This window comes from Lepidochelys kempii, chromosome 17 (assembly GCF_965140265.1).
Source record: "Lepidochelys kempii isolate rLepKem1 chromosome 17, rLepKem1.hap2, whole genome shotgun sequence".
Lineage (NCBI taxonomy): Eukaryota > Metazoa > Chordata > Testudines > Cheloniidae > Lepidochelys > Lepidochelys kempii.
This window is the reverse complement of record NC_133272.1, coordinates 10,525,444-10,541,275: the sequence shown is the minus strand read 5'-3', so window position 1 is coordinate 10,541,275 and position 15,832 is coordinate 10,525,444. Positions and strand designations below refer to the sequence as shown.

General features: G+C 43.6%; 2 protein-coding genes across 2 annotated transcripts in view; one reads left to right on the top strand and one right to left on the bottom strand.

Annotated features, from left to right (window-relative positions):
• Window positions 1–4,852, bottom strand: part of RAP1GAP2 (RAP1 GTPase activating protein 2) — a 265,418-nt gene extending 260,566 nt beyond the window's left edge. Inside the window, exon 1 of the mRNA XM_073315725.1 lies at window positions 4,775–4,852. The gene's annotated coding sequence lies outside the window, so the exon portion shown is untranslated. The remainder of the gene's footprint in view (window positions 1–4,774) is intronic.
• Window positions 4,853–5,068: 216 nt separating this feature from the next.
• Window positions 5,069–15,832, top strand: part of CCDC92B (coiled-coil domain containing 92B) — a 45,572-nt gene continuing 34,808 nt past the window's right edge. The window contains exons 1-2 of the mRNA XM_073315631.1: window positions 5,069–5,199; window positions 14,802–14,955. Of these exons, the coding sequence (XP_073171732.1) occupies window positions 5,155–5,199; window positions 14,802–14,955 (199 nt within the window). The 5' untranslated portion in view covers window positions 5,069–5,154. The remainder of the gene's footprint in view (window positions 5,200–14,801; window positions 14,956–15,832) is intronic.

The following is a 15,832-nucleotide window of genomic DNA, read 5'->3' as shown; positions in this document are numbered from 1 at the left end:
AAATGGCCAAACAAGGAAACCACCATCATGTATTTCTCCATTTAAAAGGACATTGCTTGCTTTAAAATAAAAAAAATCTGATTCTGCAAACACTTACACATGGCTAGCAACCCAACACCCATTCAAACCATTGGAAAGACTCCCATTAACTTCTCTGGGAGTTAGATCAAGCCCTCTAGGAGTAACTTTGTTCATATGAGCACTACTGTGGAGAAAATTCATACCCAAATACTGCAAATAAACACATTCCTTTATCTATGTTACTGATAACACCTTAGAAAGCATTGGTTTGATCAGTTGATTTTTCACAGTCTAAGATGTTTGTTTACTGTATGTATTTCTCTGTTTGCATAAAGAAAAGCCATGAAGCCAGGCTCTGTTTACAGTCACTTGGAAGCATGAAATCAATGAGAGTTCTACTTTGGTGCAATGTTTGGGTTGCAAATGCCACAGAAGGATGTTTATTGGTTGAAAAACAACTTCTGTGTTGTGTTCCTTTTTAAATTATGGAAATATTTCTACTGATCTCTGCTTTGATAAAAGCTTGAGGCTCACTTTTCAGAGAAGCCAAGCACGTATAATCAATGCGAGATGTATATACTCAGCACCTCTAAAAATTTGCAGTGGTAGGGAGGGTTTATACTTGAAAAATATGAAAAAACATGCAAAAACATTTAATAAATTTCAATTGGTATTCTATTGTTTAACTGTGCGATTAAAACTGTGATCACAATTAATTTTTTTAAACGATTAATTTTTTTGAGTTAATCATGAGTTAACTGCAATTAATCGACAGCCCTAAAAATACATAGATTGAAAGTCAATGGGTTGTAGGCACCTAAGTCACTTTGAAAACAGGACTTAGGCTCCTGTACCTCTTAGGCACTTTTGCAAACGTTACCCACAATGTATTAGTCATAATCAAAGGAGTTTAGGGCTTCACCCTCCAATAAGCTTTGCAGAGGCAGATTTCTTCCCCCACGCAGGGTCCCACTGGTTTCTTTGAGGTTCCACATGAGCACAGGGTTCATTGCAGGCCTGGGGCCTTGGATTGGTAATGTAATAGTGCAAAACTGAATGTCTGTGATGGTTTTGAATCAGCTGGGTCATAGTTGACTATTATGTCAGTGCCACTAGAGGTCAGTGTCAGGTAAAGGAACTTCCTAGTGTGCTAGACTGCACAAAATCCAGACAGAATTCCCCTAGATTTACTGAATTATTTATTTCTTGGAGATTTATTGAACTCTTATAGGCCTGCTTTCAAAATAAAAAGCAATGAACATTAGTAAAGAAATCCCCTGGTGACGAGCAATAGAGCAATTCTGTCTCCAGGGAAGTCAATCCAAAGGGCACATTCATGCATACGCTTACTAGAGGGTAAACACAATGCTCAAGAGCAAATGTTTCCAGAATGGGGCACAAGCCCGCTAGTTCTTGCGGAGCATTGTAGAGAATAGACCGCAATTCTAGTCACAGTGAACCTGCGTATACAAGGCCATAGCTGATCCTACTGCGGTCGATGGCTGAACTACTCTTGATTTCGATGGGATCAGTATTTAGCCTATAACAACTTTCTTACGAGAGGTTCCACTCTATCTTAAGGGGATCCCCGAGGAGGATGCTCATCCAATAAACTGCAGAAATCTCATTCTGCGGAGTACTGACAGCAGCACATTATCTGCCAAGTGGTTTAGGTGAACCCGTAATTTGTTCTTGACATTTAAGTATCTTCAGATTTATTTGTGTATGTCACTGGAAACTTTTTTATAATATCTTTATTCCAGAGCTTTGTTATCCTTTAAATCCAAGAAAAAGTATGCAATAGTGAAGCCATTTCTATGTATTCAATGTAATTAATATGTATTCAATTAAATACAATATAGGTTGATATTCACTTTATTTCTAGTTTGAGGGCTTAAGTGAGACTTTAATATGGCATAGGATTTGTGCAAGACTCTGCATAGGGTAAATTTCCCCATGGTACTGATCTCAGATCACCCTCATACTGGTCAGTAAAGCAGACTCTGATTAACTAGTAAGGATCATCATGGTTGTTGTTTGGTTTGAAATATTACTAGATAATGGGCACTGTCTGGAGGCTTTAGCTGAAGGACTTTTGTCATACTCCAATCAAAAACTGAGAAAAACTGCTAGAGAAACACTCTTCAAAAATGTGTTAATAGCATGTGTGCATTGTGGCTGAATCCAAGCTGCTAGGTAATCACAAGAGTCAGGATGCTTTATCCACACTTAATTCTGGGCACAAAGGATAGATTGTATTCCACTACTGCCCCTCTCTTCAATCTAAGTGTATCCTGGAGCAATGACCTCATTTAGGAGGCATCTGTCTGTCCCTGAATGTCTGACCTTGATCGTTTGCAGACTTGTCTTTTATATAGTGGAAAAATCAATGAAGAGCATACAAATCCAGTGAAACATGATGCATTCAGAAATCATCCCCTCGCTTTCTCTCCCCCCCACCCCTTTGATACAATTCATAGTTTTGAAGGATAAAATAATGTAGGGAAGGGAAAATGAGACACTAAAAATAAACCTTCCGGCAGAGCAAATTATGAATAGAAATAAATTATGTATTGGCAAATGTGGATCTGATCGTTACAAATGTGAGGATGGCAGTAATAATGCAACAGCATTTCTCTGAATTAGGAAGTCATCATTATGCTCATTTTAATCTATCACTTAACTCAGCATTCCAGAAAGGAACTCATTTGTTATAAGCACCTCATTTGAAGAAAAGCCCGCAAGAGCAGGCATGAATGGCTGTGTGTGAGGAAGAGATAGAGTTCCCCGTTACATTTGCTGGAGACTGGGAATTAAATCGAAAAGCCTGAATAATTAATTGAAAATAGAGGGGTTTTTCCCTATTAATAATTATTCACCAGTATTTTTCCTTTATTTGACCAGTTCTGGTTTAGTGTAAATTAAGCTTGCTCCATAAAATAAATTGACTCCAAACTCTAAGCCAGGTCCTTAGCTTGTGTAAATTAGCATTGCCCCACTCAATAGTGCCATGTTGATTTACACCAGTGAAGGATCTGGCCTTCTGCTTATTAAAATCACAGAGTCCCAGAGGTAGAACACACCTATGAAATTACACCTAGTCCATCGTTGAAATCAATGGAGCAATGAGAGTTTTCAGCAGCTGAGGCTTTACCTCTTTCTCAATTCCTGCCTTGGCCACTGTGGCCCAGATCCTCAAAGATCTCAATGGGAGTTAAGTGCCTAAATGCCTTTGAGGATCTGAGTCTGTGTGACCTTCCTTTGAGATCTACAACTGAAAAGCTGAAAAAAGTGTAACATATTATATATTATATTTGCAACGCCCATAATAGATAACCTGATTGGTGCTGCCTTTTTGATTGTAGCATCTAGAAAACTCTTCCCAGACAAGTTTTTAGCATCACACAAATTATGTTCTCACCCTAAATGGAGAGAACATTTAATTGACCGACACAAGGGGCTCTCTAACAGATCTTGAGTTGGCTGGGTTTAGGACCTGCTGCAACACTTATTTTCTCTGGCATTTGCCTTAAGAAACCCATGGGGAAGTGTTGCATTGTTGTGGTGTTTTGGAACACTTTTCATAGCTGAATAACCCCAGTGGGCCAGAGCCTCAGCTGATGTGACTACACATCGCTGTCCATCTAGTGATGTCGGCCGAGCTATTTACACCAGCTGAGGATCTGGCCTAGTATATATTATTCTTGGTATTTGTGGGTAGTTTTATAATAATCAGATCTATAGTATGAAACCCCACACATGGATTCCAAGCATATCACACACGGCCAGGTCAGAGTAGCTCCATTTGTATGTATGGGGGAGTAGAACTTGCACCAAACTGGGGGTAAACCATTCTCTAGACACCATCAAGGAATTCCCCACCCCCACCCTTTTTCACTAAAGATTTTGAATTTTTCTAGTTTCTTCCAAACTCCAGAGGTGAGGGGAACAGACCGGAACATGGTCTCCATGTTCCCTCCCCCACCCCACTTCCCACTGAATTTAAAAAAAAAAAAAAATCCTTCTCCTGGGCCATTACTTGTCGGGCACAGTTTATACACTGAACACTCAATATGTGCCCTTACACTTTAAACAGCTGGAAGCAGCTTTGGCTACAACAGCCGCCTCATGTGCCAGCCATAAAATCCCACAAGGTTAGGAGCTAATTTTTTTAAGGCAAGATTTACGGCCCGAGCAGCTTCCAAACACGACGAAGGAACGCGGTGGCAAGTGGTCGAGGAATCGTTTCGTGAGCTGGCTGCAGCTCCGGAGGCCTCTGCCGAGGCGCTGGGTGGGGGAGAAAGAGGGATTCCGTTCCCAGGGGAGGCTTTTCAGCACCCTGGACAGCACCGCTCAACCCCCCCCCACCTGCGGGCGGCCAGAGAGTTTTATTCCGCCTTCCCCTGGACCCGCGGGGATGCGGGAAGCCGGGACTCGGGCGCCTCCCCGGAGACGGACCGTGCACGGGGGGGTCCTGCATTGCCGGGGGTCAGAGCTGGACGCCTGGCCTCTCCCCGGGGGCAGCCGAGCAGACCTGGAAGCCGTGGGGCGGCTGGAGGGGGCGAAGGGCTCCCACCCAGGCAGCTCTCTTGCTGGGGTGATTTTCCCCCGACCCCCCCCCCCACTCCCCATCCCCTCTTCCCGTGCTGAAATCAGCATCCTCCGGCGCAGCGGGCACCTCTCCCGGGAGGCGCCCGGGGAGGATTTCATCACTCGGAGGTTGTCAGTGCAGACAGCCCGGCTCTGAGCTCACCAGTTCCGGTCACGTTGCCGTGTGTTTACGCCTTGCCTGGCTGGCTGGCTGGCCGGCAGCTCTGCGCTCCCCGGCAGCCTGCGGCTTGCAACCCGGTCCGCGGCGCTGGGGAGGGCGGCGGGGGGCGACCCGGGCCCGGCCCTGCCATGGAGACCGCCACTTCTTGGCCAGTGCGCCGGGAGGAGATCTAGGGCAGAAGGAAAAGAGGGGCTGGGGGAAGGGGGGGTTGCATTGCGCCCCCCCCCCCATCTGAGAATTTTTTTTGGGGGGGTGGGTTTTGGGGATGCGGGTGAACGCTGGGAGGGTGCCCTGGCTTTTCTAAGCCTCCACCCCTCCAACAAGCTTCGCCCTTGTCCAGCTGCTGTGCAAGATCTCCCTTGATGACACCCTGCAGCTGCCAGCACGTTCTCCTGTCGCCTCCCCAGGTAAGAGAAGATGGGCATGTTGTCTGGGGGGGGGTCAGCAGGGGAAATCTGGTCTTGGAGATGGCGGGAGGGGGAGAAGAGGTGCGACACAGAAAGTCCGCGGGGGGGGAGGGGGGGAGGCAGCGGCGGCGGCATGATTGCATGGGAACTCCTAGTGTTCATGAATGTCCTTAGCTGAGTGGGACTCAGGTCCAGAGCAGCTTCAGAACTGGGATGATCATCAGGCAAAGTCATCCTGAGCTGTGTCCTGCTCAGATCTGTCCTCTCCTTTAGACTAGAGTGGGGGGGGGGCGGAAGAGGGAGGGGGAGAGAGAAAGAAGAGAAGAGAAGAGAAGCACCTTTAGTGCCTGGTTAAACTCAGAAAAGAATTAAACACTAAAATCTAGTGGGTTCAGAGCCTGTTCAGTGACCCTGACACCAACTTCTCTAATTAAAACCATGCCCTGAGTCCCAGCAGGGCCCATTTCACTGAGGCTAGGGTGGTGCAAGGAGAGCAGTGGGTGGTGAATTCCAGCTGTTTGATGGCAGGGAGGGGGTGGTTTTGATATTTCTGCTAGTGCTAAGTTATTAAAACCCTTTATAAATGCGCTTTCTCTCCACCCCACATGAGAGCATTCCCTTGTGCTCTCCAGCTAATGAAGGGCTTTAATTCTTGCAGGAAAGAACTGCAGCTTGGAACCACTTTAAAGAGCTAGCACAGATTTAGCTTTTCTAGGGCCAACAGAAGTAACATCTCCCTAAGAGGATATGCAAGCAGGTTTTAGACCTACAGTGGTGAAAAGGTCTTGTGTAACCTGGGGGAACTTTTCTTCCTGAAGTTGCCTGGAGCCCTTCTTGGTGCAGTTTTAGAAGTTGCCTAGCCCTGGGGCTGATAGCTCTTCCTTCCTGGAGCTTCTGGTGCAGATAATGGTTTCAGAGGTGCCCGAGACTCTGCAATTGCTGGTAGAAATAGGTGGAGTCCATGAGAGTTTTGCCATTCAGAGTTTTGAATTCAGTGACTTCAGGATCAGGCCAAAGGAATCACTTATTATGATCTCTGCACAGTGTTGATCGTGGCCCAAATTCTGCTCCCAGAAATGCAAACATGAACCGCGGTAATTCCAGTGAAGCCAAAGAACAGAAGTTGGCCTTATGTTTAATGTATGTAGTGAAATAAAAAGACATTACCTGTTACTCGGGCAGGAATGTTTAAATAATTGATAGGAAACAGCTTTTTCATTCATGTTTACCCTGATTGAAGCAGATAATAAGACTAGCAACTAGGAATCTTTAGGTGTATGAATACTGTTATACCTTTTGAAATTTGCCCGGTTCCCTTTGCAGGACTGATGCCCAAAAATTTACAGCAATTTATGGTGTATTCCAAGTAGTCAACATGAGGAGTTTATCTACTAGTAATAAATCTGTTCAGAATTCTTCAATTTAGTTGAGATCAGGCTCCTGCCTGGGGTTTAAAATGGTCTATTTTTTTTTTTTTTTTTACCACACAAGTCCTTTGCAAACATTTTCCTGCCAGTAAATCAAAGAGTTTCCACTTAGTAATTAACATGTACACTGAACCAATAGTGAGCGGGACTTTCAGAGATTAAGACCTGAAGAGACCATTATGATCATCTAGTCTGATCTCTTGCAGATCAGAGACCCTAGAACTTCAACCAGGAATTCCCGCATCAAGCCCAGTAGCTTTTAGAACTCTTTTAGAAAGGCATCTGGTCTCAGTGTAAAGACTTCAAGTGATGGAGAAGTGTTGGACGAAGACTGGCACACGAACAAGGGATCTTGTGCAAGAGACCTTGATTCTCTTCCTAGCTTTGCCAAAGATTACCTGTGTGACCACAGGTAAGTCATGTATGGACTGAGCCACTGCCCACTGAAGAGTCCTTCTGTTGACTTTGATGGGCATTGGATCCAGCTCTTGGTACCTGATTTTCATGGCTCCTATACGCTCGCCACCTCAATGGTGAGTCAATGGGAAGGAAGTGCTGGTGCTCAACATCTCTGTGAATCAGATCCTTAACCTCTCTGTGCCTCAGCATTCCTATTGTAAAACAGGGGTACAGGTATGTACCTACCCCACAAGGTGGCTATAAGTTTGTTAGTGTTTGTAAAGCACTCCAAGGTCCTCGGAGTAAAGTGCTTTGAGGTAATTGAATGGAAAATGCTACAGAAGGGTAAAGCATTACCAATCAACTGTTCCTTGGCCAATAGGAAAAAATACTATACATCAGGAATTACAGATGATGACCTGTGCATAGCTCCTCATCTTTTAAAATGGCACAGCAGTTAAATCTTGTGAAGTGACTGTTCACCTATATTCATTGAATTAAATACTCCATGAATTGTTGCTCTTTCTACTTTACAGTAAAGGCAGAGAAAAAAAGGAAACAATCATTCACTGAGAATCAGATTTAAAAATTCTTAAGCAATCCAGATAGGTTAACAGATAGGCAGATTGCCACTGTAAAGCAGTAATTCAGCCACAGGGTTCCAATAATATAACACACTTGAGCAAGTTATAAATGTTAATCGGAACCCCGAGATTGAATTACAGCCTTAGTAATTGTTATTGGCCCTTACGTTGATACTCAGAATATACAGAAGCACAATAAATAGAAGGGGAACAGAAGACTCATTTCTTAAAAATGAAAAGATTTGAAGAGTGGGTTTAGAGCTTGTGAAAGGTGACAGAGTGGCAGCCCTGAGAAAGCTCAGTGGTAGCATGAGAGGTATCATTGCATTTCAACCCTGATTTGACCCTAGCCTTAGCTCCACCAGCTAACGTAGACAATGACTCAGTTGAACTCTTCCATCTCTGGCTTCTCTGCTGTTTGCCCTTAGTGACAGCAGCGTGACTGTGCCTTCTTACCAATGATGCCATGGCGTTCCAATGAACACAACTAAGTGCGTGTCATGTCAACACAATTGTGCCAGTCTCAGTGTTCACAGCAATTTCACACACATGCCTCCTGGTGATACAGCAGCTCTCTAAAATTAAAAGTTGTGAAGAAGTCCAGCTCTATGGCCCCCATTCAGCAAAGCACCGAAGCATGTGCTTTAAGCAGGCGAGTAGACCCATTGAAGTCAAGCACGTACTTAAGGGGGAAGATTTCCAAAAGCTCAAATAGGAGTTGGGCAGCTTACTGTCTTGGGAAATCTCCCTCTGAGTGCTTTGCTATATCAGTGCCTATAAGAACTAGGTCAGCCACTGTGCCAGTCAAAGGAGCAGGATACATCTTCTAATAGATTTAAATGCCTTAGATCTTGGTTCTAATTTCATATTGGTGTTGTACCAGTGTAACTGCATTTAGTTTAATACTTAGCTCTTATATAGGGCTTTTCAATCAGTAGCTCTCAAAGCACTGTATCCCCCATTTTACACATGGGGAAACTGAGGCATGGCTCTGAAGTGACTCACCCAAGGTCACCCAGCAGCAGAGTCAGGAGTAGAACCCAGGTCTCCTGACTTTAGTGGCATTACTCCTCATTTACACTAATGTAAGTCAGTGGAGAGTGTTTAGGCTTCTAATGGACTTGGAGCAAAGCTTGCAGTTCTTACAGCAGGAATTTTACCTGAGTATCTATACTAGAGGCCAGAGAACCATTTCACAAGGGAGGTAGAGGGAGACATCACTGGAGACTAGAACTAGTTAGAAACTGGTGATAGTGTCCACTAAAATTTTGGAAAGAAGCAAAACCATGCTCCATTGTTTAATGTTTACTGAGGAAATGTCAGAGGGATTTTAATTCATTCTTCCCTTCTTCACTGGGAGGGGGGGAGAATCTATTTTCCACTGATAAAAAGGGTCAATGGAAAATTTTCAACCAATTCTAGTAGAGACATTTAATGTAGACACGACAAGATCACTTGAAAATAGCACTATAGATATATATGTACTAAAGTGCTCTGTCCAGTCTAGTGACAGATGTTTCCAGAGATGTGATTCCCACAACTTCCTTTTAGAAACCCTGTTCAAAATCTGGATAAATTCCACCTTTATGAATTTCCTGATATTCACTTAGGCCAGATTCCGATCTTGGTTACACCTCCATAAATCCAGAGGCAGTGGAATTAGTCTAGATTAATACCAGGGTAAGTGAGAGCAGAATGTGTCCTTTGCTGCAATATGATTTGTATTTGCAGGGTCTCATCATGCCTGGACAATAGAGTCAGGAAAACGTTATAATCATTATAATCACAGAAGCCATTAAAAGTGATTCCGCAAGTACTGTCACAAACATACAGCCATAAATAAAAATATCCCCCTAGCATTCAATGAGTACTTAGATACCTACAAGATGCACATAAAAGGAGCGCCAGCTCAGCTGAAATTGTTATGGGCCATCATGCCATGTCTTAACCTTTGCACATTGTTTTAGTTATAAGTGATCAACCGTTAGATGGTTAAGAATGGGTCACAGTCTGGTGATCTGTTAGTGTCCAGCTGCTAGTGCTGTATTTTGAATGGGACGAAAACGCTAATTATATTTGTGTTCCCAGCCTAAATATTCTGAAATGGGATGGACTTAACCAGAGAAAATTAATGAACAGGACTAAAGTTCTATTGCTTCTACACAGAAAGATAGGAATAATTGGGAAGTCAAACTAATATAGACCTGGATTTTATTAGATTTAAAAAAAAAACCCACAGAATTTAAGGACTGCATTGAGACTTGGATGACATGCCTTCCTGGGAGAGTCAGGAACCCCTAGAGACCTCTACATGGGCTATCCAGACATGCAGGGGTCAATAGGCAAAGGAGTATTTGGGCTTGATGTTTGTTTACATCGCTCCCTATGTAAAGGGACCTTAAAGCACATATAAATTATACAAAGAACATTTTATGCAACGCTAGACAGTATAAGTGTGGATCTGGCCTTTGCTATCTATTTGTGTTTACAAATCTCATGAGTGGGTTTCTGTACCTCCCATGAACTGTTCAATCTAGATGGTGGAAACAGCATTAAAAGACCAGAAGTCTTGTTATTTTGCATTCATAAATGCTCCCAGTGGTAGCCAATGGAAAACTACAACCACCAAAATAAGCTACATTCACGTTTATCCAAATTCCCTCTTTTTGGTGTTTTGAAGAATCCAAACACACAGCCCTAACACAATTCTAATCTCAGCAATACTGCCGGGGCAAATCCAGAGTGACCCCATGGATTTCAATGGAATGATCAGAACAGAGATCCTGGTTTTTGATCTTCTTGGACTGCAACAATGAGTAATTTCAGTTTGATGCCCCAAGCAGCACGTAAGAAAAGAACATTAATTGTGGCTCATGGCTCTAAGCAACTGAACACAGTATCAGGCAACGTCACAGATTTGGTACACCCCCCGTTTTGGTCCTTGTTGACAAATGTAAGCCTGACATCAGATGTAAAAAGAAAGCATTCAGTGTTGGTTAGCCCATCTCTGCTCCCATTGAAGTCAAGGGGAGTTTTACCATCAAGCAGAGTTAAGCCAACCACCAGTGAGCTTTCTTGAAAGTCCTAGCCCAAATGCCTCACTGTTCAGAAGGCTTCTTGGCAGCTTTGCTCATGAGGATGATCAGCATCATTTTGCATACATTAAAAGGAGATGAAATCTGACAAACCTATCTTCAGCTGGTATAAACTGGCATAGTTCCACTTTAAATAGCTAGTACAGAGCTCTCAGGGAAGTAAAGGATAGTTCAAAGGAGTGGAAACACACTGGGATCAGCAGAGGAATGGGACTGGGACAAAGTCCACACCTCTCTTCCCAAAAGAAGAGAAAGCCATCAGCACTAACACTGCACAGTGGAGGTAGAGCTAAGGACCAGTCTTTCTAGGAAGTGTCTCTTACAGGTTCCTCCCTGAGCCTGATCTTCAGAAAATGTCTGTTACTGCCACACATGGGGAACGTTCACTGTTTCTCTCAAGCTGCAGTAGCTCATGCTTTTAGCTCTAGAGGTGCCCCTTCTGCCCTCCCTGACCCCCATTCAATCCCCAGTGGTCAGCCGAGATGGCAGCTATCACATAAGAAAGCCTCTCCACCCCCAAAAGAAAACCTTCTGCTCTATGCCAGTGGATGGTATGGTCTTAGCCATCAAAAAACAATCCTTAATAAAAAAAAAAAATCTAACTGAGACGGTAAGATCTCTCATAGTTAGAGCAAGGTCTGAAGGACTTTCAGCCATGTTGTAAGTCAGACAAGTCACTCACCTCTGTGGCCAAGTTCCCCCATCTGTAAACTGGGGCTAAAACCATCTACCCATCTCCTGGGGTGTGGTATGGCTGCATCAATGAATATCTGTAAAGTTCAATGAGATCCTTGGAGGAAGAGTGCTATACAATGCAAAGTATTACTAGAGTGGACTTGTGATCACTTGCTGATAACCAGGTATTAGACAACAGTAGCACATGTAAATATGGCTATATTAAACACACACAGCTATTAATTTAGCTTTAGTGCCTAATTTTGGAAGTCCTGATATTAAGGCTCTCAAATTTTTAGAGGTTTTGGCAACAGAAAGCATTGAAACTGGTGTTTGCCAAGGCTTATTACAGTGATCGAGCTTATTTGATTAGGAGGTGGGGGGGGGGGGGGAATGCCACAGAATTAAGTAAAAATCCATGGGCTGTAAGCATAATCTAAAGCGTTTGCTTAATGTTGATACTGTTATGGCAAAAGATGTCAGATGTAGAGGAAAAAAGAAATGGGAATAGCTTCTAAGTAACAGAATGATGCACTCCATCCTTTGGAAGATTTTGCCAGCAAGCACAAGCCACCAACATGGTTTGATGCAGATAAAAAAAAAAAAATCTATCGTTTCCCCCACCCTCTGGGTTTTATGCATGGAATAAGGATGGCTACCACATCCACATGTGATGGTGTTTCCCAGGATTACAGATTCTTTGAGGTTTATTTTTATCTCTGCAGCACAGTGGCACAGGTAGGCAGGCTAATGCAGCACCATTACAGAAGAAATTAACATGTAGCGATGAACTCCCTAACCTCCAGGAGCTCATCCTCCGGCAAACAGAGTTGACATCACTGCTTGCCCGTCATGTGAATTACCAGCAAACATTGTTATTTCCTCTATAAGAGAAGACAAATCTCCTTGCCACATAATACTGATTGGGTGAGACAGAGCATATTGTATTTTTCATGCATTAGATCTCATGCATTCAGAGTACATAGCTTGTCAAAGGACAACTGATGGGCCAAATTTACCCTGGTGTAACACCACTCGGGGTGAATTTGTCCCAGATAGAACTCCACTCAGTGATGAATCTGCTTTTAAAGCATAACTGTAAGATGTATGGGAAAGGAACTACACTGCAGCATTTTCTGCATATAATTACTGCTGCTGTTTCAGAAAAACTAAACAAGTTCAGGCCAGGACAATACTAGGATAGGAGACCTCCAAGGAAAACCCAGGAAGTGCATCAAGTGGTCATGTGATTCAGTAAGTGATACCGTCCTCTCCCGCCCCCATCCTGAACCAATGCCCCTTCATAATGTTGCGGGGGGGTTGGAGACCACAGTGCTTTTGAATTTGCCTTCTTTTAAATAAAACCAACATCCTAACTTACTTTTGGTCCTTGGGAAACACATGACAGTTTTGGAAAGAGCAGGGGTGTTAGCCACAAATTTGGATACAATTATATCCTTCCTAGCTAAACTTGGATTCTGGTGCTCTGGCCAGTCTGGTTTTAAAGTGTCCCAAGCAATGGAGCTTCCCCTGATTTCTCAAAACTATTTCAGAGTCTTAGTCCATATCACTGCTTTGCTTCAGATAGAAGTTGCTTCACCTTAGGCCACAGCTCTACCAAAAGCCTCACACAAAGTATTCACATGCACTTTAGCTCTAGGAGGGACAAAGAAGTGGATTCAGAAAAGCCATTTTATTTCTTTAAGAGGTCAGGATGTCCTAGAGATGGGGCTGAGCTGCAAATTGCAGCTCAGAATCCAGAAACAAATCCCTCTCCAAAGTTTGGTGTCTGGATTCGGGTCAAGATCTTATTACAGATCATAGGGACCAGCTACAGAATTTGGATCCAGATCAGAGTCCAGCTTCCAACCCAGGGGGTGCAGATCTGAGCTTGGTTTCAAGCCTCTGTAAAGGAGAGAGGAAATTCACTATAGAGTGCTATGTATTAACTGCTCCACTGAAGACATATGTAGTACAATAGAGACCATTTGTATCTTACACTGATTCTTAAAAGCAGTCCCCAGTGTAGGAATGTCCCTATACTAAGGGCCAAATTCTGCTCTGTTATGCTGGTGTAAATTTCAAATCAGTGGAGTTGTTCCAGTTTATATCAGTAACAGAGGACAATTTGGCTAAGCATTTTATTCCTTAACAGTTCTTCTGCCATCCCATCATATTTTATGGACATGTACACACTAAAACATTAAGGTTGCAAAGTCAACCCTCAAAAGTTAGACAATGCCTAATTCAGCCTCCTTGTGCCTATGCATTAAGATGCAGTCTTTAAACATCTGATCACATACTATTTTTTCCCACTGGACCCCTGCCTCATTCAGAGCCGGACTTCGGAAGTGCCAAGTACTCTCAGCTGCAAATGAAATCAATGGGAGCTGTGCTTTGAATATATGAAGTGCTATCTAATGCTATGTACTCTTAAAAAAAATAATCAGGTGCTGGATGTCTGAAGTCAGGTAGAAAACAGCTGATACTTTTGACCTTATTCCCATTTTACAGATGGAAAACTGAGGCATGGAGATACCACCACCACCACCCCCCACACCTCTCAGGCTGTTGTGAAAATGAAGTCATTAATCTTTGATACATTGATACTATAGTGAGGAAAGCCATTCAAAAACCACCACACATGAGGAAATGCATAATTCTGTCTTCAGAGCAAGGTTTGAATAGTGGGCAGTAAGTAAGGAATGTATGCCCCATGCAACAGTGAGAACAAAACAAAACATTGAATAGCTGCTCATTCAGTGAGCACCAAACATTCTGTGCCCTGAATGAGGAAGGGGTCCTATGGAAAAAGAAATAAAATGGAAGAGTGTAATGAAAGACTGCAAAAGGCATATGCACAAAGGTTCTGAATTAAGGTTGCACAGGCATTTCAATGCAATTCTAGCAGTTCCTAGCTTTTTAGTACTTGACTGTGCAGTCTTAATGTTCTTATATGAGAGAGAGAGAGATCCTAGTTTCTAAAAAGTAAACTAAAAAACATCTGACATCAATTGATGGCCACGTGGATCATCAGGCCTAGATTGCCTGCTCTACCTCAGATCCCATGTGTGACCCTAGGAAAGCAGTTTAATCTGTGTCTCCATGCCCCATATACACAAGGGGGATGATAAAACTTCTCTGCCCAATCTGTAATACATGTGAGAGACCAAAGCGATGGGGGTTTTAAGTAAAAAGCCCTGGTGAAATCTCTCTAGGTAAACGGACTCACAGGGCCCCAAATGTGTGAGAAGAGAAAGGAAAGACTGGGGTTCAGCTGCTCGTAATATATCTCCAGTAGCGTTAGGCTCCCCTCTTAAATGTCTCTTGTAAAGCTGCAGGAATAATTTTCACCTCCCCAGTTGAATCACAAGTACAGTACACAGCTGCATGTCTGATCACGAACCATTTACTCCCTCCAGGCTTGGACTGTTAATTTTGTTGCGATGGAGACTTTGTCCCTGGAGCACCAGATCCAGAGCGTGCAACGACATATCACCTTCCTGAAGAAGGAACAGATGGAACTGCTCCATGACCTGCACCTCGAGATCCTCAGATTGCAAAAGCACTGCACAGGTGAATTTTTGATGTCATGGCTAGCCTCACCTAGGACACCTACATACATCTTCCCATAGAACAGGTACCACAGACATGAAAGCCATGTACACTTTGAAGTGTGATACTCTCCCATTATGGTGTACAGGAATTGAGTAGTTATCCCTTTAAGTAGTTGTGAACCCTCTTGTGGCGCTCACTGCGTTGCATGTTTTAGAAATCAGCCAGAGCAGTGTATATGCATAACTAGGCCCTACGTGTTTCTGTAGGTTTAGTGACATGGTTATCGGGGCCCGACTGTGCCTGTGTAATTTCTTTGTGTGATTATTGCTGTGTAAAGAGCAAAAGACAAGGGGAAAATGGATTCCAAGCAGGAGTTTGTGAATTTCCTAAAGGAGAAGGCAGCACACGCAAGCTTAGAAGCCACTGAACAAGGAGAATAGCGTCTTACTATAATTACCCAATGATAATGCAAGATCCAAAATCCACAACCCACGAAGCAGGGAAGTTCCAATCCATTTCACAATCCAGAACCAAACTCCACAGCTGGCCCTTATGTCTACCAACCAAGAGAGCCTTGCAGCATTTCTTGAAATGCCTCTCTTCATTACACATTTTGATGGACAGAAGGTTAAATGCTGCTTTGCAGCCTCCAGGCTAAATTGTCTAAACAAGCAGAGGACACAAATGGGATTGTAAGAGGGCTAAGGCTCCACCACGCCACCTGCTTAGGCGGATGTGACCTACCAAGATTGTGGCTCCTGATCTGCTGTGAACACTCCCTGCTGTGAGCCAGTGAATTGGGAGTGGGTGAAGCCAAGGAGCTGGGGAGCGAACAAAGCTTTTACTCTACATCTGCGGCTTATTGGTCAGATGCAAGGATGCGGGGCGGGGGGGG